Below are 20,777 nucleotides of genomic sequence, written 5' to 3' on the forward strand. Positions count from 1 at the left end.
CAATAGACAATAGGTGCAGGAGTAGGCCATTCGGCCCTTTGAGCCAGCACCACCATTCATTGTGATCATGGCTAATCATCCACAATCAGTATCCTGTTCCTGACTTATCCCCATAACCCTTGATTCCACTATCTTTAAGAGCTCTATCCATCTCTTTCTTGAAAGTATCCAGAGACTTGGCCTCCACTGCCTTCTGGGGCAGAGCATTCCATACACCCACCACTCTCTGGGTGAAGAAGTTTCTCCTCAACTCTGTTCTAAATGGCCTACCCCTTATTTTTAAAGTGTCTCCTCTGGTTCTGGACTCACATATCAGCCAAAACATGCTTCCTGCCTCCAGAGTGTCTAAATCCTTTAATAATCTTAAGTCTCAATCAGATCCCCTTTCATCCTTCTAAACTCATGTATACAAGCCCAGTTACTCCAATCTTTCAACATATGATAGTCCCGCCATTCCGGGAATTGACCTCGTGAACCTACACTGCACTCCCTCAATAGCCAGAATGTTCTTCCTCAAATTTGGAGACCAAAACTGCACACACTACTCCAGGTGCAATCTCACCAGGGCCCTGTACAGCTGCAGAAGGACCTCTTTGCTCTTATACTCAATTCCACTTGTTATGAAAGCCAGCATGCCATTAGCTTTCTTCACTGCCTGCTGTACCTGCATGCTTGCTTTCATTGACTGCTTAATCTAAAGTTTGCTGTGTATTTGATATGGTTAACATTGGTGTCATCATATATCATTGACTGCAGATTGCTTCAAACTTATAAGAATATCTAAAAAGAATACAAATCATTCTGCTATAACACACGTTTCATTAGCACAAATTGGCTATCACACAATTGACGAATTGGGTAACGCAAACTTTCTACTGAACAGGTATAGCGATTTTCTATTAACGATCTTCTACAGTGTGATTTTCTAAAGTGGTTTTCCACAGAACGATTTTCTATAGCGTGAGGCTGCTGAGCAACACAACGGTCGCGTTATTGCAGAACAACCTATAGCGCCTTCCGTGACCTAACGATGCGGGAAAATGATTTACAACCAAGAAAGTATTCTTTGAAATTTAGTCATTGATGAATTATAGGGAATATGGCAGTAATTTGTAGACAGCAAACTCCCATAAGCAGCAATGTGGGAATAACCAGACAATCAATTTTTGTGACATTGATTAATTGAAAAATATTGGTCAGGACAGTGTGGGTTTCTCTCATGTTGTTTTTCAAAATTGTGCCATAGGTGGTTTCTTTTTATGTTCAGCTGAGCAGGCAGAGTCTTGCTTTAATATTTTATCTGAACAATTGCAACTCTTATAGTCCATCTTGTCTTCAGTATTCCAAAAGTGCCAGTTTAGATTTTTGTACTGAAATGCTTTGTTGGGATTTGAACCCATAGCCTTCAGAGTGAGTGAGAAAACATAAGGACTAGGAGCAGGACTAGGCGATTCAGCCCCTGGAGCTTGCTCTGCAATTTGATATGATTGCATTTCAGGCTCAAGTCCACTTTCCTGCCCACTTGCCATAACCGTGCAGGGATCCTCTGGGGCCGTTCCCCTCAAAAATAAGTATACCGTTTTGGATACTTTTGAGGGGGGGACCTACCACGGGAAAGCCCATAGTGGCCAGGTCTCTGGCACTGAGCCTGGCTTTGTGGCTCAGAAGGGAACTGGGGAGAATAGAAAACTGCTAGTGGTAGGAGACCCAGTAGTTAAAGGAACAGACATGAGATGCTGTGGTTGCGAATGGGTCTTCCGGAAGATATGTTGCCACCCAGGTGCCCAGGTCCAGGATGTCTCTGATCAAGTCTACAGGATTCTGAAGCTGGAGCTGGAAGTTATGGTGCAAATTGGCACCAATGACACAGCCAGGAAAAGGGATGTGGATCTAAAAAGTGATTTCAGGGAGTTAGGTTGGTCGCTAAAATGCAGTATGAGCGAAGTAGTAATCTCAGGATTACTATCGGTGCCATGTGCTAGTGAGGTGAGGAACAGGCAGCAAGTGCAGCTAAACATGTGGCTACAGGGCTGATGCAGGAGGGAGGGTTCTGAGACGTAGATCATTGGGTTACCTTCTGGGGGAGGTGGGACCTGTACATGAAGAACGGGTTGCACTTAAACTGGAGGGGCCCCATGTCCTGGGTGGGAGGTTTGCTAGAGCACACTAGAATGGTTTAAACTAATTTGGCAGAGGGATGGGAATCAGAGCTACAGATCAGAGTAGAGAGTAGTTGTTGAATAGGCAGAAATAGAATGCAGAGTGTCTTTCAGGAAGGATGCAAAGTTGATAGGGCAAAGGGATGGGTTAAAGTGTGTTTGTTTCAATACAAGGAGTGTCAGGAATAAGATTTTAAAAATCACATAACACCAGGTTATAGTCCAACAGGTTAATTTGGAAGCAGCGCTCCGAAAGCTATTGCTTCCAAATAAACCTGTTGGACGATAACCTGGTGTTGTGTGATTTTTAACTTTGTCCTCCCCAGTTCAACCAGCAGCTCCTCCACATCAGGAATAAGAGTGATAGACTTAGAGCTTGGATCAGTTCTTGGAACTACAATGTTGTGGTCATAACAGCGAAACGGATTTCACAGGAGCAGGGATGTTCCAGGGTTGAGACCTTTAAAAAAGAATAAGGAGTGGGGTAAAAGTGGAGGGGGAGTAACATTGTTAATTAGAGAGTGCATCACAGCTGCAGAAAAGGAGGTTGTTGAGGAGGGTTGTCTACTGAGTATGGGTGGAGGTCAGTAACAGGAAAGGAGCAGTCACTTTATTGGGTGTTTTCTATAGACCTTCCAAAAGCAGCAGAGAGACGGAGGAACAGATTGGACAGCAGATCTTGGAAAGGTGCAGATGTAGCAGTTGTTGACTTCAACTTGCCCAATATTAATTGGAACCTCCTTAGTAGAGATGGAGCAGATTTTGTCAGGTGTATCCAGGAAGGATTCCTGACTCATATGTAGATAGGCCGACTCGGGGGGGAGGCCATATTGGATTTGGTGCTAGGCAATGAGCCAGGCCAAGTGTCAGATCTCTCGGTGGGAGAGCATTTCGGTGACAGTGATCACAACTGCCTCACCTTTACCATAGCCATGGAGAGGGATAGGAACAGACAGTATGGGAAGGTATTTAATTGGGAGGAGAGGAAATTATACTACTGTTAGACAGGAGCTGTGGAATATAAATTGGGAATAATTGTTCTACGGGGAATGCATCACAGAAATGTGGAGGCTGTTTAAGGAGCACTTGTTGCGAGTGTTGGATAACGTTGTCCCATTGAGGCAAGCAAGGAATGGTAAGGTAAAGGAGCCTTGAATGACAAGAGAAGAGGAGTTTCTCGTCAAAAGGATGAAGGAAGCTTACTTAAGGTTGAGGAAGTAAGGATGTAGCATAGCTTTAGAGGATTACAGATTAGCTAGGAAATAACTTAAAAAGGGATTGAGGAGAGCTAGGAGTGGGCATGAGAAAGCCTTGATGGAAAGGATTAGCGAAAACCCTATACTTATAAGGAATAAGAGAATGATCAGAGAGAGGGTAGGGCCGATCAGGGATAGCGGAGGGAACTTGTCTGAAGAGGTAGGAGAGGCCCTAATTGAGCTTTTTGCTTCAGTATTCATTAGAGAGAGGAACTTTGTTGATAGTGAGAACACTGTGGACCTGGTTAATAGGCTTGAACAGATTGATATTAAGAATGTGAATGTGCTGGAAACTCTGGGAAGCATCAAGATAGATAAGTTGCTTGGGCTGGACCAGATATATCCAAGGTTACTACAGGAAGCGAGGAATGAGATTGCTGTGCCTCTGGTGATCTTTGCATCCACACTCTCCACGGGAGTAGTACCGGATGTTGGAGGGGGGTGAATGTTGTTCTTGTGTTCAAGAAAGGGAATAGGGAACTCCCTCGGAATTACAGACCAGTCAGTCTTACGTCTGTGGTAAGCAAGCTACTGGAAAGGATTCTGAGAGAAAGGATTTATGACCATTTGGAAAAACAGTTTGATTAAAGGTAGCCAGCATGGCTTTGTCGGAGGCAGGTCATGCCTCACAAACCTATTGAGTTCTTTGAGGATGTGGCGAGATAAGCTGACAAACTTCAAGTAGTGGATATGGTGTATATGGATCTCAGTAAGGCATTTGATAAGATTCCCCATGGTAGGCTCATTCAGAAAGTTAAGAGATATGGGATACAGGAAAATTTGGCTGTCTAGATACAGACTTGGCTGACCGAAAGAAGGCAGCGAGTGGTAGTGGATGGCAAGTGTTCTGGCTGGAGGTCAGTGACCAGTGGTGTCCCGCTGGGATCTGTTTTTGGGCCTCTGCTCTTTGTAGTTTTTGTAGCCAACTTGGATGAAGAAATGGAAGACTGCGTTAGTAGGTTTGCTAATGACACAAAGTTTGATGCTTTTGTAGGTCGTGCTGAGGGCTGTTGCAGGCTACAACAAGATATTGACAGGATGTAGAGCTGGGCTGAGAAATGGTAGATGGAGTTCAACCTGGATAAATGCAAAGTGATTCATTTTGGAAGGTCAAATTGGAATGCTGAATACAGGGTTAAAGACAGGATTCTTCACAATTTGGAGGAACAGTGGGATCTTGGGGTCCACATCGATAAATCCTTCAAATTTTCCACCCAAATTGATAGGGCTGTTAAGAAGGCATATGGCGTTTTAGCTTTCATTAACAGCGGTTTTGAGTTTAAGCCCTGGTTAGACCATACTTAGAATATTGTGTCCAGTTCTAGTCACCTCAATATAGGAAGGATGTAGATGCTTCAGAGAGCGTATACAGGAGATTTACCAGGATGCTGTGTGGATTGGAGAACTTGTCTTATGAAGAGAGGTTGAGTGAGCAAGGGCTTTTCACATTGGAGAGAAGAAGAAAGAGAGGTGACTTGATAGAGGTGTACAAGGTAATGTGAGGCATAGATAGAGTAGATAGACAGAAACTTCTCCCAGGGCAGGTTTTTTACACAGAGAGTGTAAAGAGGTAGCTGTGTGGAATGCACTGCCAGCGGTGATAGTAGAGTCAGAGATATTAGGGACATGTAAGTGACTGCTGGACAATTACATAGACAGCAGTAAATCGCAGGTTGATCTTAGATTAAGATGAGTGCTTGGCACAACATCGTGGGCCAAAGTGCCTGTACTGTGCTATACTGTTCTATAACCCTTCAACCCATTACTAATTAAAAATCTGTCCATCTTCTTCTTACGGTGGCACAGTGGTTAGCACTGCTGCCTCACAGCGCCAGAGACCTGGGTTCAATTCCCGCCTCAGGCGACTGACTGTGTGGAGTTTGCACGTTCTCCCCGTGTCTGCGTGGGTTTCCTCCAGCTTCCTCCCACAGTCCAAAGATGTGCAGGTCAGGTGAATTGGCCATGCTAAATTGCCCGTAGTGTTAGGTAAGGGGTAAATGTAAGGGTATGGGTGGGTTGCGCTTCGGCGGGGCGGTGTGGACTTGTAAGTAATCTAATCTAAATTTACTCAATGTTCCAGCATCCACCGTGTTTTGAGGTAGTGAATTCCACAGATTCATGATCCTTTTGAGAGAAGAAATGTTGCCTAAGTAGTTTGAAATCTGCTATCCCTTATCCAAAAACAATGACCTCTCATTCTAAATTGTCCTATATGAGGAAATGGCTACTGTGTCAATCCCCTTTAGCACCTTATATGCTTCAATTAGATTTCCCCTCATTCTTCTAAACACCAAACAGTGGAGGCCTAAACTGCTCATCTCTTGTCATACGACAAACACTTCATCTTTTAAATCAATCTAGTGAACCTCTTCTGAACTGCTTCAAATACAACTACATCGCTCCTCAAATAAGGGGACCAAAACTGAATTCATTACTCCAGATGTGGTTTCATTAATGCCTTGTACAGTTGCTGCAACACTTCTCTACTTTTATATTATACTTTTACAATAAATGCCAAAAATTAATTTGCTTTCTTTATTGCCTGCAGTACCTACATACCAGTTCAGAGTGATTCATTTACAAAGACACTCAGATCCCCCTGCACTGAAACACAGTCACTGCTTATTATATTGCTTCTATTGAGAAATAATCATAAACAACACATTCAGTGCACACTGCAGGTAAATATTGACCAGGCATAAAGGGGACATTTGACCATCAGGCAAAGTAGAGGAAGGCAGGTACTGCATGAATACCCTTTGGCCATCCATCTCTCTAACAGTTGGACGATTTTGGATACAGTTGGTGGGGAGGGGAATGGCTCAGAGCACAGCAGTGGAAGTCAAGTCTATGGTACTATGGGTGGCTCAGGGGAAGGAAAAGAATGGCAGGGCTGTAGTGATAGGGATTTCAATAGTAATGGACACAGGCATTTTTGTGTCTCCAGAAGAGACTCCAGCATGATATGTCACCTTCCTGATGCCAGGGTCAAAGATATTTCGGAGTCTTTAAGGTATTCTGAAGGGAGAGGGTGAACAGCCAGTGAACACGGTGCCTACTAGTACCAATGATATAGGTAGAAGAAGGGGACATGGTTTTCCAAGCAGAATATATCGAGTTAGGATATAAATTTTACCAAATAGGACCTCAAAGAACCTCAGGGTGGCTACCAGTGCCATGTGCTAGTGAGAATAAAAGTGACAGGATTTACCAGATGAATACATGATTGTAGAAATGGTGTAGGAGTGAGGGCGTCAGGTTCCTGGTACATTGGGATGGGTGCAAGTAGGGTGGGTTACTGGTGTTGTCAGGGAGCGCTTAACCTCGAATGGCAGAGGTTGGGAACCTGAGCAGGGAGAAATAAAGAAAGGAAAAGAAGGATATAAACAAACAGCAGAAAGGTAATATGATAGAATTCTTCATTGAGATGGAACGTGAAATAGTCAAGACCAAAACTAACGTCCTGAATCTAAGAGTATGAAGAGCAATTGGTAAGGGTGGATTGGGAACCTTACTAAAGGGGTGATGGTGGTGGATAGTGATTCATGTTTAAAGATCCTTTGCATAGATTACAACAATTATTCATTCCTGTCAGACACAAAAATAAAAGATGAAAAGTGGTTCAAAGATAGCTTACAAAAGAAATTAGAGATACTGTTAGGACAAATGAGGAGACATATAAAATTGCTAGAGAAAACAGCAAGCCTGAGGATTGGGAGCATTTTAAAACTCAAAAAAGGACCAGAAGTCTGACCAAGATGGGGGAAATAGATTATGAGAATAAAATAATAGGAAACTAAGACTAAATTGAAGCCTCTTTAAATAAAGAGAAAAAGATGAGTAAAGACAAAGATAGGTCCCCTACATTCTTACGTCTTACTTATGTCTTATGCTGGGCTATGGGCCATGTGCAGGAAGATGGGATTAGAAAGAACATATGGATATCCTTGGGTTGGCATGGACAAGCTGGGCCAAATGACTCCCTTCTGTGCTGTATCATTTCTCTGCTTTCTATAGGTGAGGAAACCAAATGCAACAATACAAACAACAAAGTTTGCTGACAATACAAAACTGGTTGGGAATGTAAGTTGTGAGGAGGATGCAAGGAGGTTTCAAACTTACTTAGGCAAGCTGAAGGAGTGAGTAAACATGGTACACCATGGCTAAATGTGAAGTTATACACATTGGCATGAAAAATAGAAAGCATAAATGATGATATATTAGGAAGTGTGGATGTACAAAGAGACCTGGGTGTCCTTATACATCAGCCAACGAAAGGCAGATACATTAGATTCGATTCCCTACAGTATGGAAACAGGCCCTTTGACCCATCAAGTCCACACTGACCCTCCAAAGAGTAACCCACCCAGAGCCATTCCCCTACCCTGTATTTACCCCTGACTAATGCACCTTACACTATGGGCAATTTATTATGACCAATTCACCTTGCCTGTACATCTGTGGACTGTGGGAGGAAACTGGAGCACCTGGAGGAAATCCACACAGACACGGGGAGAATATGCAAACTCCGCACAGGCAGTCGACCGAGGCTGGAATCGAACCTGGGTCTCTGGTGCTGTGAGGCAGCAGTGCAAACCACTGTGCCACCGTGCTGCAAATAGTATAGTGGCCTTCACTGATTTGATTTCAGAAGTAGGGATGCCTCACTGCAGTTATACAGACCTTGGTGAGTCCGCAGCTGGGATACAGTTTTTGAACTCCATACTAATAAAGGATGTATTTATCATAGAGAGGGTAGGGTGGAGGTTCAGTCCTGTCCTATGAGGAGACATTGGTTCAACTTGGGCCTCCTGCTGCTCCTCATTTCTATCTAAGTTGAGAGCTAATGTACGTAGAGTGGCTTCTTATCAGAGTTGAGAAGTGTAAAACAGGTGAGGCAATTCTGGAAGTTAGTAGTAGATTATACTAAATTTTAGATGTTAAAAGACTTAAGATTGTAGGAAAAAGGAAGAATAGAATGAAGTAAGGAATTTGACAGACTTGAAATGTTGGGGAAAAATTAATTAACACGGCTGTGCACCTTGATTTTGTGCAGGGAAGAAGAAATTGGCATTGGTGATGTGATTGCTAATGTTATGATTTTCATATCTTTTGTCAATAATACTTGATGGATTAAAGCAAAATTTCAAGCGAATTAAAACAAGTAAAATTCAAATGTTTTGAAAAACTACAATCGGAATTTCCTTTGAGTTTTTCAATTTCAATGGAAGATCAATGGAAACATTGTTGTGCATGAATTTGCGGTTTCTGCTGAAGGTACGGCTGCCAGCTGGAAGAAACCATAAGGTCAAAGTTTCACAAGATTTGCCAGGACTTCTGTTTACAATGTGGACAAGCTGAACAGACTACAGCTGCAACACTTTCACTCACTTGCAGTCTTCGGCCCATACCCTTGGCACAGTAGGCTGTAATATTATGCTTGCCACACCAAATGACCTTGTGAAGAAAACATTAGAGACTTAACCAACTAATTGACTGAATCCACAAATATTAAATTAACCAAACTCTGTTTATGAAGAATGAGGATGGTAAAGACTGTTTTAAAAAATAATGGGAGCACTCACATAGCTCTTTTAATTTTTTTTTCTGGAGACATATTTAGGATTGCTAATAGTGGAATGAATATAATAATTGTTCAACTAAACAAACAAAAAAGTTGGCTCTAACAAGAAACCAAATAAGATCTTTAAATAGTCACAAGGAGAGATGCAGTAGCGCAATCCAACTCTCCAGGTCTCACATTAGTCAGACATTCTGAAACTGAATTAAAGTGTTTGTTTAACAAACATCTATTTCTTAATTACTTTGAATTAGTGTTGGCATCTGCTGGAACTTTGATCAAAGTGAGTTTTTGAAGAATATTTTCAGTTTATTTTTAGCTACTGTATTTATAGCTGAGATTGTATTTAAAGCACGTTTTGTACCAAGCATACTCAGATTTTCAAAGTTAGCAATAAGTACACAATTTACATTTGTTACATTTCCATTATGCGTCATTTCATTGAATATTGTGGACAGTATAAAATCTCTATTAATCTTGTTCATTTTTGTTAACAAATATGTTTCATCCCATCAATGAACAAATGTAATGTGTATAATCTTGGTGAGACAAAGTATCCAATCTTTGCAAGTGTCTAGGAAGCACTTTGGGAAGGATTCCTGACTGGAGATTCTAATAAGGTTATGAGTCAGTTATCTTTATTTTTGAAAATACACTCTTTTCACATTGGAACAGAGGCAAGACGTTTTAATTGCACTTTGAGAATTTGCACTCAGACATTTTAGGTGGCTTGGTAAATTGTCTCAGATGGACTGATATGACCTTATATAATGGAAACAATCAGAAGCAGGAGGACTCGAGAGATTTCCTGGAGCATTGGCATGGATGCGGCATCTATTTGTCAGTATCTGGTGTCCATATTAGTACAGATATGGGGCTGGTTAGCTCAGTTGTGTGGGTGACTGGTTTACAATGCAGTGACGCCAACAGCCTCGGTTCAATTGCCCTACTAGTTACAGTGACCATGAAGGGCTCCCCTTCTTGATCTGTCCCCTCACCTGAGGCATGGCAATCTTTGGGCTGAACCACCACCAATCATCTCTCTCGAATGAGAGGGCAGAACTATGGTCTTGTGACTGTGCTGCCACTTTAAAAGATTATTTTGTCTTTTTTTGGGGCAGAGAGGTAACAGAGATACTGAACTGGCTACTGAAGATGACTTAATTAAACAACTTGTGAAGCCTTTGTGATCTAAAAGAGTTGGAAGCTTCAATGAATGATTTATAGCTGCTATTCTCTCTGAACCTTGTCTTGATATTTTTTTCCCTCTGGGATTGGAGAACTGCATGTACAAATTGGTGTTTGAATTTGCCTTTTTGCTAAAGAGTGTGCATGTAGGATGTCACTCTATTGGAACAGTTAAGTAGTAATGGGTACTGTATCTATTATTCGGTTAAGTTTTCCAATAATTAAGTTATTCTAAATCCCTATTTCTTGTGATTGTATATTTTAACTATATAGTCTAAATAGATTGTGTTTTATGTAATGTCAAATAGTTTGAACAGTTGTATCGCATCTGGAACACGGCACTTCACATCTAACTTTTAAAGTAAGAAAAAGTTAGGATCTTAGGCTACCTTCTTAAAATATTTTGAGGGGGTCTGGTATCATCCATAATAGTCTGATGAGATTATGGTGACTTTACCTTCAGTATTGATTTTAATATAGTGTCCAGCATTTTCTTCTTTAAAAAAAAACACACTTCCCACTTGATGCAAATCCTGGTACTATAATCTTCAACAACATTCCATCCAGTTCCCTGAGACAGGATAATTGCGTACTGAGTTTTTGAGCTGAAGCTGAAAAGATTGTATATGCCTGGGCTGTTTCTGTGTTTTATTCCAGATTAGTGGACCTTTACAGTTCCACATTCATAAGAAAACTGTTAAGTAGTGTGGCTCATCTGTACAAAACTAAATGAAATCGCACATTAGTCATACAAGTCAATCATCAAAAATCAACTCCATAGAATGTTAATGACTTCATCCTGTGAAAGGGAAGTTCTTATGGTTAATATTAATATTTAGGAACTCAAATTTATATGTGCAGTTCAAAATATGAATATTGTTAATTATCCCATTACATAAAACTAGTCACTGCTCCAGAGTAGTACAGATTGCAGACAGTGAATTGAAGGTTTTTTGATGTTAACTTTTCAGCATAACATTGGATATTGTCAGAATGGTTTAATTTTGGGCTTTTATAATTTTTAGCATTTGTTACCAAGAACAATCTATTGAAAACATTAAATATGTAACATAAGAATTGTACTTTTTTAACTTCTTATAGGGTGGAATCTATGTGCTGACGTTACTCGATCAATTTGCCGCAGGGACAGCAATCCTATTTGGGGTATTAATAGAAGCCATTGGTGTATCTTGGTTTTATGGTAAGTTTCACTCAGTTTTAAACTACTGAAATGCAACATTGAATGGCTTAAGGTAAACTCTTATTTGACCAAATTAATTCTATTGTGTTAGACATCTCTTTAAATATATCAGTGAAATATGGTACAAGGGCTATGGTGGACAGCACTAACACTTTGTACCTTTGTGTGTACAATAATTGTTGTCCATTAACTTGTATTACTGATAAGGTTTAACTTCCACTTAGAAATATTATAGAATACAAAACAGAAGAACCTGGGAAAACTCAACATATCTGGCAGTATATGTGAAGAACAAAAGAAAGTACTTCCAGTCTTTAGCATTTCATCTGAAAGCCAAAATTAGCAGTATTATGCTTTTATCTTAATGCTAATAAGATATGGTTTCAGTTTAAGCTTTTAAGCCACAATATGTACTTTCAATGTACTGACACAATGATCTTTTTGAAAATACAAGTAGTCCAATACTGCGTAATTGAATAGTATGACATATTTTGTACTGGCAACTATGAAAGAAGACTTTTGAATTCTCAGCCAGATTATCAGTTTGATATTTGACTAAGTTCAGCTCATTTTCAGCAATAACTGTTCATTGTGGTTTGGAGAGGAGGAACAGAAGGATGGTGCTCTATTGTAGCTTGTAACTTTTATTAAGAGGGAAAGACATTTGAGAAATGGGACAAACAATGATTCCAATGATTCTATCCATAAGCATACTATTTCTCAGACTACTGGACTATTGTCAAAGCATAAACAGAAAGTTTTGCAACTGTATATTTCTACACTGGCAGAGTAAAGGTCAGATTTTATTGTGTGCCGAATAATTCAAAGCTGTAGGAAACAAGATGGTTATGTAACCCAGCAAAACCACATCTATGAAGACGTTGTAAGCATTTTTCCATTGACTTGCAATGTTAGAAAAAAGATAAAGATTTGTTCTCCTTATCACAGAGAATTCAGGTTGGTCATATTATGGCACTTTTAAAAGATAAAGGATATATTAGAATTCAGAATCAAAGAGCCATAATGCCATGCATCAGCCTTTCTAATGAGCACACCTTTGATTTCCTAATGTCTGAATAGCAAGTTTGTTGTAAGTGTTGACATCTATAGTAAAAAGGGCATCATTTGGAAAAAGTAGCCTTTCTACAGGTATACATTGTCATTGATTTAGCTATGATAAGCTGAGTAAACTGTCAAATCTAACCAGGACAATTTAGAAATTAACCTTAATGAATATGAAAAGAGAAACTAGTGTAAGGTTGATAATTACAATTTTTCATTAGAATGTAGAGTTTCATATCACTCACATTATATAAAGTACAAAACATGAATCACTTGTAAATCAAATATTGGGTTTTAACAGACCAGAATCTGCATGGATCATTAATTGGGTGGTGTTGAGATGGAAGAACATTTTCCTGGTTTATGTGAAAACTGCTTTTCTTGTCGATGTTTTTTACACAGAATGTTGATGTACGTTAAAAGGTCTTGTGTTAGTTGCAGGAAATTGTATGTTTCATCATTGCAGCATCAATACTGATTCCTTTTCAAATTAAAAAAAAGTGTGATTCATAATTCGGTGGCATGTTGAAACCAATGCAATAACACATTGTTATAAATCTACACTATCAAAATTAGAGACTTCAACAATTTCACAGCAGGGCATTATAACATTTATAAGATTATTCTGATATCTTTACATGGACAATGATGATTTTGATAATTAATATTGACGTATTTTCTTTCAATAAAGTTGATTTTGCTAATTACTGTTATTAAAATGAGTTTGAACATTAATATAAATAGACCGATAATTATAATGATGTTCCTCAAATCAAGACCTGTTTCTATATACCAGTAGAATTACTGCATTGGTAGCCATACAGCTGCTCCAATTCGAGATGTCTGATGTATCTTGATGCTGTTAATGTTTCAAATGACACAAAATAACCTGATGTTTAGATGAAGATACTGTTTTATAGCTCTCAGCATTAATTATAGTATGCTTATAATGTGATCTGGCATTTTATCCTCTACCTCTTGACTGGAAGAAGATTCCAGAGGTCAAAGTGACCCACGGGATTATTGTCAAGGCCCTCGAGCCATAAGTAGCATTTAAGGAAAGTGAACATTGTTGAGGCATTTGGATTTAAGCATAATCATGAAAGTCATATAATCGTACTATGTTGGCATTTCACAGTACAATTGCAAGTGTCAATATCACCTTTACAGATCTGAACAATCATTTAGAAAATAATCAGAAGGACTTAAACATGAAGTCACAGAAGTTTGTACTCTCTGTTAAATAAATTACCTGCAGCCTATTCTAAATCAAGATGATATTTGATGCAGTAATTGATGCATTGTCAAAGTGAATAACTGTGATCATTCATGACTTGGTCTTTGTAACATAGAAGAAAATGATTAATTACGTTCTCAATTTTCTTTGAAAACAAGCTCATAGTCCATAAAGTTCATGTATGCATTTATATTCATCAAGATACTCAATGTTTATGCATGTTTCACATTATTTGTGGTAAAATATTAATCTTGACAATTTTAAAGCAAACATTTGGGAAGAATTTATGGTATTCCATTTCACCATGTGTCATCAAATATTCACCAAACATCCAGTGAAAACACTGAACAAATATACTTTACAGCTTGTTTTGAGTTCAACTTAAAAACAGCTCGTAAGTTCAACGGTCAATGAAAATTCATCGAAACAGTCATGGAAAGCATATGAGCAGTTCAATCTGCTTTGATTTTTGACCTCACCCAAGCAAGTGTACACTGCATGATTCTTCAAATTATCCTTCCTTCCAATTCTTGCAACTGAGAGCAGAATAGTTTAATGACTCAATAATTCTTATTTCTGAGTAACTTCATAGGCATTTAGTCTCGAGTATGTTTTCACTTAGAGTAGTTTCAAATCTAGCTGGTGAGATGTGGATGTGTGTATGTAACTGACATAAACTGAACAATAGCTAAAGGAGAACTTTGGCAATGAGTCCAACTTTTATTCTGGGTCCAAAAAGTAAATTTTCATTTGTTACATGTCAGCTCATAGCTGCAGTTCTGAAAATATTTGTCAAATTAGAAGAGGCATGTATCTGTTCTGCAAAAAAAAATGCAAATTAATTTTGTGTACAAAGAGGCAGCAATTTGGAACCCAACACTCAGTTTTGTTTTCAGTTGTCAAACAGTTGCCCCAATAAGATGTTGTTTTAACTTTTGGATTAGCCATAGTTAACATGTATGATTGTTATGCTAAAGTTTGAAACATTGATTGTTCAATAACAATTTTCTCTTTCTTATTAAATACTCTCAAAACCTAAATGTAGCATTTCTATTTATTTTTAGGACTGCCATTTGTTAATTAGTATGTGCATTGCCTAGCATAGTGTAAGTGGAAGAAAGTGTGAAAAGATGCATTGAATTTTTTTGAAAAGATCTGACCACTGCTTGAAAGATATCTTCACTCTTATGAAGTATTCACATCAACAGCTGTATGGGTCTCTTTTGTTTTATTAACTGATTTAGTTTTGTGAATCATCATAACAAAGTAATTGTTCCAGGAATCAGCTCTGAAATATAAACAGACAATGCAAGAACAAACACTTGACATTTTGTTTCTTCTTTAACTCAGTGAAATAATCTAGTCTCTGGGCCATTAGGGAAGTGGATGTCGAGCTGAAAATGCATTTTAATACCCTGTGGAAGTCCTGCTGCATGGACTTATTTGGGAATTACTCAGAAATCCAATTCCAATAAATGATTCTCCTGTTCCACAGGACCTTCTGGAAATGTTCTCAATTCTCAGTTATAATTGGATACTTCAGACAGCTCTGCAGAATAGTTATCCAAGAAATATTAACACAGAAATGACCTTAACAACCAGGCAAACTACACTACTGATTCTTCCCACCACCATCGTCACCTGATCTCGACTACATCCATCTACCACCCTATTCAGCTCCCTCACTTGACCATCCACCCAACTCTTCTAAACCTCACCTTGACCATCCAAATCCAATGCGCCTAGCCCCGTAACCACACATTTATTCCATTATAGACTGACCACACATCATCTGATTGCCCTATCAACCATTCAATTACATGAGCCACCAACACTTTTGACCAGTCTGTGTTTCTCTCCCAGCTACCCCTGCCAACCCAATCTGACTCTCAACCTGCCTGACTGACCTCCTAAACTCAACCTGACCTGATTGTCCGTGTCACTATAGTCACCTACTTTACAAATTCACTAACATTGAAACTGGACTTGAGAACTCAGCATACGTTGCATAGTATTTGCTATAAAAAGGGGATGTTCCTGTCTTTCCCAGATCCACTCCACTCCACTCTGACAAAGTTCTCAGATAGGGACTGTGAAAGTTCCAGAGAGAAATGAGCAACAGTGTTGAGTCAAAGGAATTTACAGTTGCAGCAACAATTGAAGGATAATTGCTGCTGCTCAGAACGCCGAGGCCAGAGTCCACCCACAATCAGAAAGGTGTATTTGTGTCATTTGCATTTGATGTAACCACAAGAATGAAGCCGTTTTTCTGGCTCATATCTCGTCCCAGTTCCATTTTTGGTTAAAGGTTTGAATTGGAATGTTTTCTCAACATGTTATCAGGATTGTACATTTGGGCTTTCTGTCATGTTAGAAAATGACTAGGAACTAGGTTGACAATAACAATAACAGAAATTACTGGAAAAGCTCAGCAGATCTAGCTGTGTCTGTGGAGAGAAATCAGTCTTAACGTTTCGGGTTGAGTGACCCTTCCTGCAGCAATTTCTGCTTTTGTTTCTGATTTACAGCATTTGCAATTCTTTTGGTTTTGATTTAGGTTGACCATAAGAATTTATAGTCTGCCTGGCAGCAGGATCCAGGATGGATAGGGTCTAAATCAGAGTCCAGCAGGCAGGCATGGGGCTCTAGCGGGGGGTTTCATTGTTTGTGCTGGTCAGCCTGTGCCAAGAGCAACATGGGGACAGTGATTGACACCTACTTGATCATAATTTAGTTTACACAATCTCCCATATAAACCAATTACAGAACTACTAAAACCAATTTCAGATGCACATCCAAGCAATGATTCATGCAGGTGTTCAGATCAGAGTGGTACTGGAAAAGCAGAGCAGGTCAGGCAGCATCCAAGGAGCGGGAAAATCGATGTTTCGGGCAAAAGCATCAGGAACAGAGGCAGGAAGCGTCCAGGGTGGAGAGATAAATGGGGGGGTGGAGGGGTGGCGACCATGTGGGTCAGTCTCACATGTTTTTATTCTTGTTGCTCCATAAGGTTTGCAACATTAGACTGTGTAAACATTAAGTTGAAACTTACCAAATCAAAGTGAGGAAATCCCCTGGTATCAAATGACCAAAAAAAACTATGTGTGACATCTACCCAAGAAATTAACTTAACTGTGGCTACCATTCACAAAATACAACAACAGTAGGGAAATGTTAGATCATAATTAAGGAAGACAGTTGTTGAAATGTTCTGAAATTCATAGGATGCTAGTATCAAGCAATACTAATGTGAAGTTAATGTATAACATTCTCTACAATTTAAGGCAGTTGGCAGAATGAACAGGAGCACAAAGATGTTGAGAAACTTGAAAGGGTTCAGAAAGGATTTACAAAGATGTTGCCAGGGTTGGAGGATTTGAGCTACAGGGAGAGGCTGAACAGGTTGGGGCTGTTTTCCCTGGAGCATTGGAGGCTGAGGGGTGACCTTATAGAGATTTACAAAATTATGAGGGGCATGGATAGGGTAAATAGGCTAAGTCTTTTCCCTGGGGTCGGGGAGTCCAAAGCTAGAGGACATAGGTTTAGGGTGAGAGGGGAAAGATATAAAAGAAACCCACGGGGCAACTTTTTCACACAGAGGGTGGTACGGGTATGGAATGAGCTGTCAGAGGAAGTGGTGGAGGCTGGTACAATTGCAACATTTAAGAGGCATTTGGATGGGTATATGAATAGGAAGGGTTTGGAGAAATATGGGTCAGGTGGCAGGTGGGACTAGGTTGGGTTGGGATATCTGGTCGTAATGGATGGGTTGGACCAAAGGGTCTGTTTCCATGCTGTACATCTTTATGATTCTATGACTCTACGACAAACACAGCATTGGTAAGACAGCATCTGGAGGAGTGTACAGTACTGTTCACAATCACACTCAATTACATTAATATGTTAAAAGCAGTTCAGAGAATGTTTACTGGACTAGTAAATTCAGTTCTGACGAAGAGTCACTGGACCCAAAATGTTAGTTTTGATTTCTCCTCAGAGATGCTGCCAGATTTGTTGAGCTTTTCCAGTGATTTCTGTTTTTGTTTATTAGACTAGTACCTGGAATGAATGGGTTGCCTGTAAAGGCTAGCCCTGTATCCTGTAGAGTTTAGCAGAATGAGAGTTGACTTAATTGAAACATATAAGATCCTGAGGGGACTTGACTGGCTGAATGTGAAAGGGATGTGTTTCCTCTAGTGAGAGAATCTAGAACTAGGTATCACTCATTTAAAGCAGAGATGAAGAAACCTTTTTTTTGTTTCTGAGGCTTGAATGTCATTGGAATTGCTTTCCTCAGACAACAATGGATGTAGAATCTTTAAATATGTTTAAGGTAGAGGTAGATAGATTGTTGATTACCGAGAGGATGAAAAAATATTGGGGATATTCAGGAATGTAGAGTTGAGGTTAAAATCTTATCAACCATGATTGCATTGAATGGCAGTGTCTCAAAGAGCTGAGTGACCCACTTTTTTGATTGTAAAAATATGAGAATGTCATTTAGCTGTCTCAGATTGTGCACTTATGAGCTTTAGGCTTTGACAAGTCATTGGCCAAAAGAACATAATTCTACATCCAATAATGCTCTAAGTAAGAAAACCTGATGGTTACCTTGGGTATTCTCCTGAGAATATCCCATGGCCAAACATTAACATTGTCCAACTTGAACAATAATAACTTTGAGACTAGAAGTTAGAGAAAAACTTTGATTAGAGTTACATCCTTGAGGGAATTTGGAGTTTTAATGACACAAAATGGGTTTGCAGCCACTTTACATCTCCTCTGATTTTTGTGTCAATTATGGCACAGAAGATGGCATTGTTAGAATTAGATGTTGGATAGAGTGAAATAGGTTGTAGAATTACAATGTAAGATACTGGTCTGGGGCTTATAATGTGGTCATGGAGCCAACACTGTGATTACTGTGTAATGGGTCAAGTAGCTGGAATAAGAGCATCACAGACAAAAATCAATATTTATAGCTCATAGAGTAATACAGTATGGAAACAGACCCTTCAATCCATCTCATCCATGCCTATCAAGCTTCCCAAACTAAACTAGTTCCATTTGCTTTCATTTGGTCTATATCTCTCTGAACCTTTCATATTCATGTATCTGTCCAAATGTCTTTTAAAGGTTGGAACTGCATCTACCACTTCCTCTAGCAATTTATTCAATATATGCAACCCACCTTCTGTGTGAGAACATTATCCCTTAGGTTCTTTTAAAATCTTTCTCCATTCCTCTTAAAATTATGCCCTCCAACTTTGAATTCTCCCACCCAAAGTAAAAGACCTTTGCTATTCAACTTGTCCATGCCCTTTATGATTTTTAAGATCACCCCTTGACCACTTGAGAAGGTAGTGGTGGTTTGCCTTCTTGAACTGATCTGATCCATATAGTGTGGGTATATCCACTGTTCTGTTAGGAAAGCATTTACAAGGTTTTGACACAGCAACAGTGAAGGAATAACATTAAAGTTCCAAATCAGGATGCTTGGAGGGAGACTTGCCAGTTTTATTATTCCCATGCGCTTTGCACTGTAAGACATGATCAGTCAGTTTTAAATATTCTTTAACAAGATTTGGTGTATGATACATTAAGGGTGCCAAGGATTTGGGACAAGGTGAAGGAGCATTGGCTACCTGCAAAACTCAACCAGTTTATGTGGGACTTCAATGCTTGAAACAAAATGATCCAATATGTAGGATAGAGTTTGGAAGACTTTGAAATGAGTGATGACTCTGTCAGGAATAGGAAGTTCAGTAAACATGTCTTATTGCTCTCTCCTTATATTCACTCTTGAAACATATACAAATCGTTGGAGCACTTTGTTGGACATTCCAGAAATACAGTGGGGATTAAGTCTAAATACAGTATAATCTGATGTTTTAAGGACCCTTATGCAGTTGATGTACAGGTTGAACATGTGAAATGGATCTGGGACCTACATAACTACATCAATGTTGAGTCAGTCTTATTGCTCCATATGGTTCTCATTGTGTGCTCAGTAGATATTCACTGCATAGAAGGCATCACTAATTTTTTAGTTTAAATAAATTATGATTTAAGTTAAAATTCTTTCGAGCAGAATCTCGGATGAAAGCATTAAATGTTTAGTTACTATAATCTTGGGGCATACTTTATTCCATTTACCTGCTCAAATCGATAGTTTTCTGAAAGTCAAAACTTAATTGTGTCTTGCTAGGGCACAATTGATACAAAAATCAGAGGAGATGTAAAATGGCTGCAAACCCATTTTGTGTCTAGGGCACCTTGATTTCTGTACCTTGCCTTAAGTAGTAATATTAATCCAGCTGAAACATTTTGAAGTTAGTTTGCACGAAACAGCTGAAGTAACAGAGCAAGGCCTGTATTCTTATTTTGACAAATAACAATCCAGTCCCTGGTCTTCCAAACATCAATTTATCATTCAGGATCCATTATTAGTGTAGCCAGTGTAAATATCATAAGTCTACTTCTTCGCAACTGTTACCATTCCATAGTAAATAAAATACCTTTTAAAATACTTTTCTTTATTTGAATACCATGATAATAAATTGTCTTACCATAAAGTATGAGAAAGTAAATCCAGAAGTTATTTTAAAATGCATTGGAATTCTCTTGTATTGAAAAATGGTGCATAATAAATTTGGCTTTGAAAACTTGATTAGAGACCAACTGATCATGGAGTGATAACATAAATACCCATTAAAAATTAAAGAATTTTGCCTATTAAACCTCCAAGATACCAGACAGGATATGTATGCACATTTCCATCTAGAGGTATACCACCAACCATACTAATTTAAGAAAGAGAAAATATCCAGAGCCCATGCCTGAAAGAGGAATTGATTACCTTCAATTCACAAAGAGCTACACTCTTGTTGGAAATTTCCCTTCAGGATGGCTTTGCTCAGGGACAGCAGCTGCCACACAAAAACCTACAAGGTAAGTTTTATTCATATTTAGACATACCAAATATAATCCCATTTAAAATAAAAGAATACTGACTGGTCTCAGTTTAATTTTTACTGTTTAACTACTCAGGCCTGCGGTTGAGATTGGGATAACTATAAAAGTTTGCTTTATT

At 39.1% G+C, this 20,777-nt stretch overlaps 1 protein-coding gene across 2 annotated transcripts in view; it reads left to right on the top strand.

Moving 5' to 3' along the window:
* The window catches only part of slc6a2 (solute carrier family 6 member 2), a 179,961-nt gene that overhangs the window by 140,837 nt on the left and 18,347 nt on the right, over positions 1 to 20,777 (top strand). For both annotated transcript variants that reach the window (XM_087995914.1, XM_043707015.2), the window contains exon 11: positions 11,286 to 11,385. In XM_087995914.1, coding sequence (XP_087852040.1) covers positions 11,286 to 11,385 — 100 coding nt within the window. The remainder of the gene's footprint in view (positions 1 to 11,285; positions 11,386 to 20,777) is intronic.

Source organism: Chiloscyllium plagiosum, unplaced genomic scaffold, assembly GCF_037043375.1.
Source record: "Chiloscyllium plagiosum isolate Xiang-an unplaced genomic scaffold, Cpla_swu_hap1 HiC_scaffold_17, whole genome shotgun sequence".
NCBI classification, from domain to species: domain Eukaryota; kingdom Metazoa; phylum Chordata; class Chondrichthyes; order Orectolobiformes; family Hemiscylliidae; genus Chiloscyllium; species Chiloscyllium plagiosum.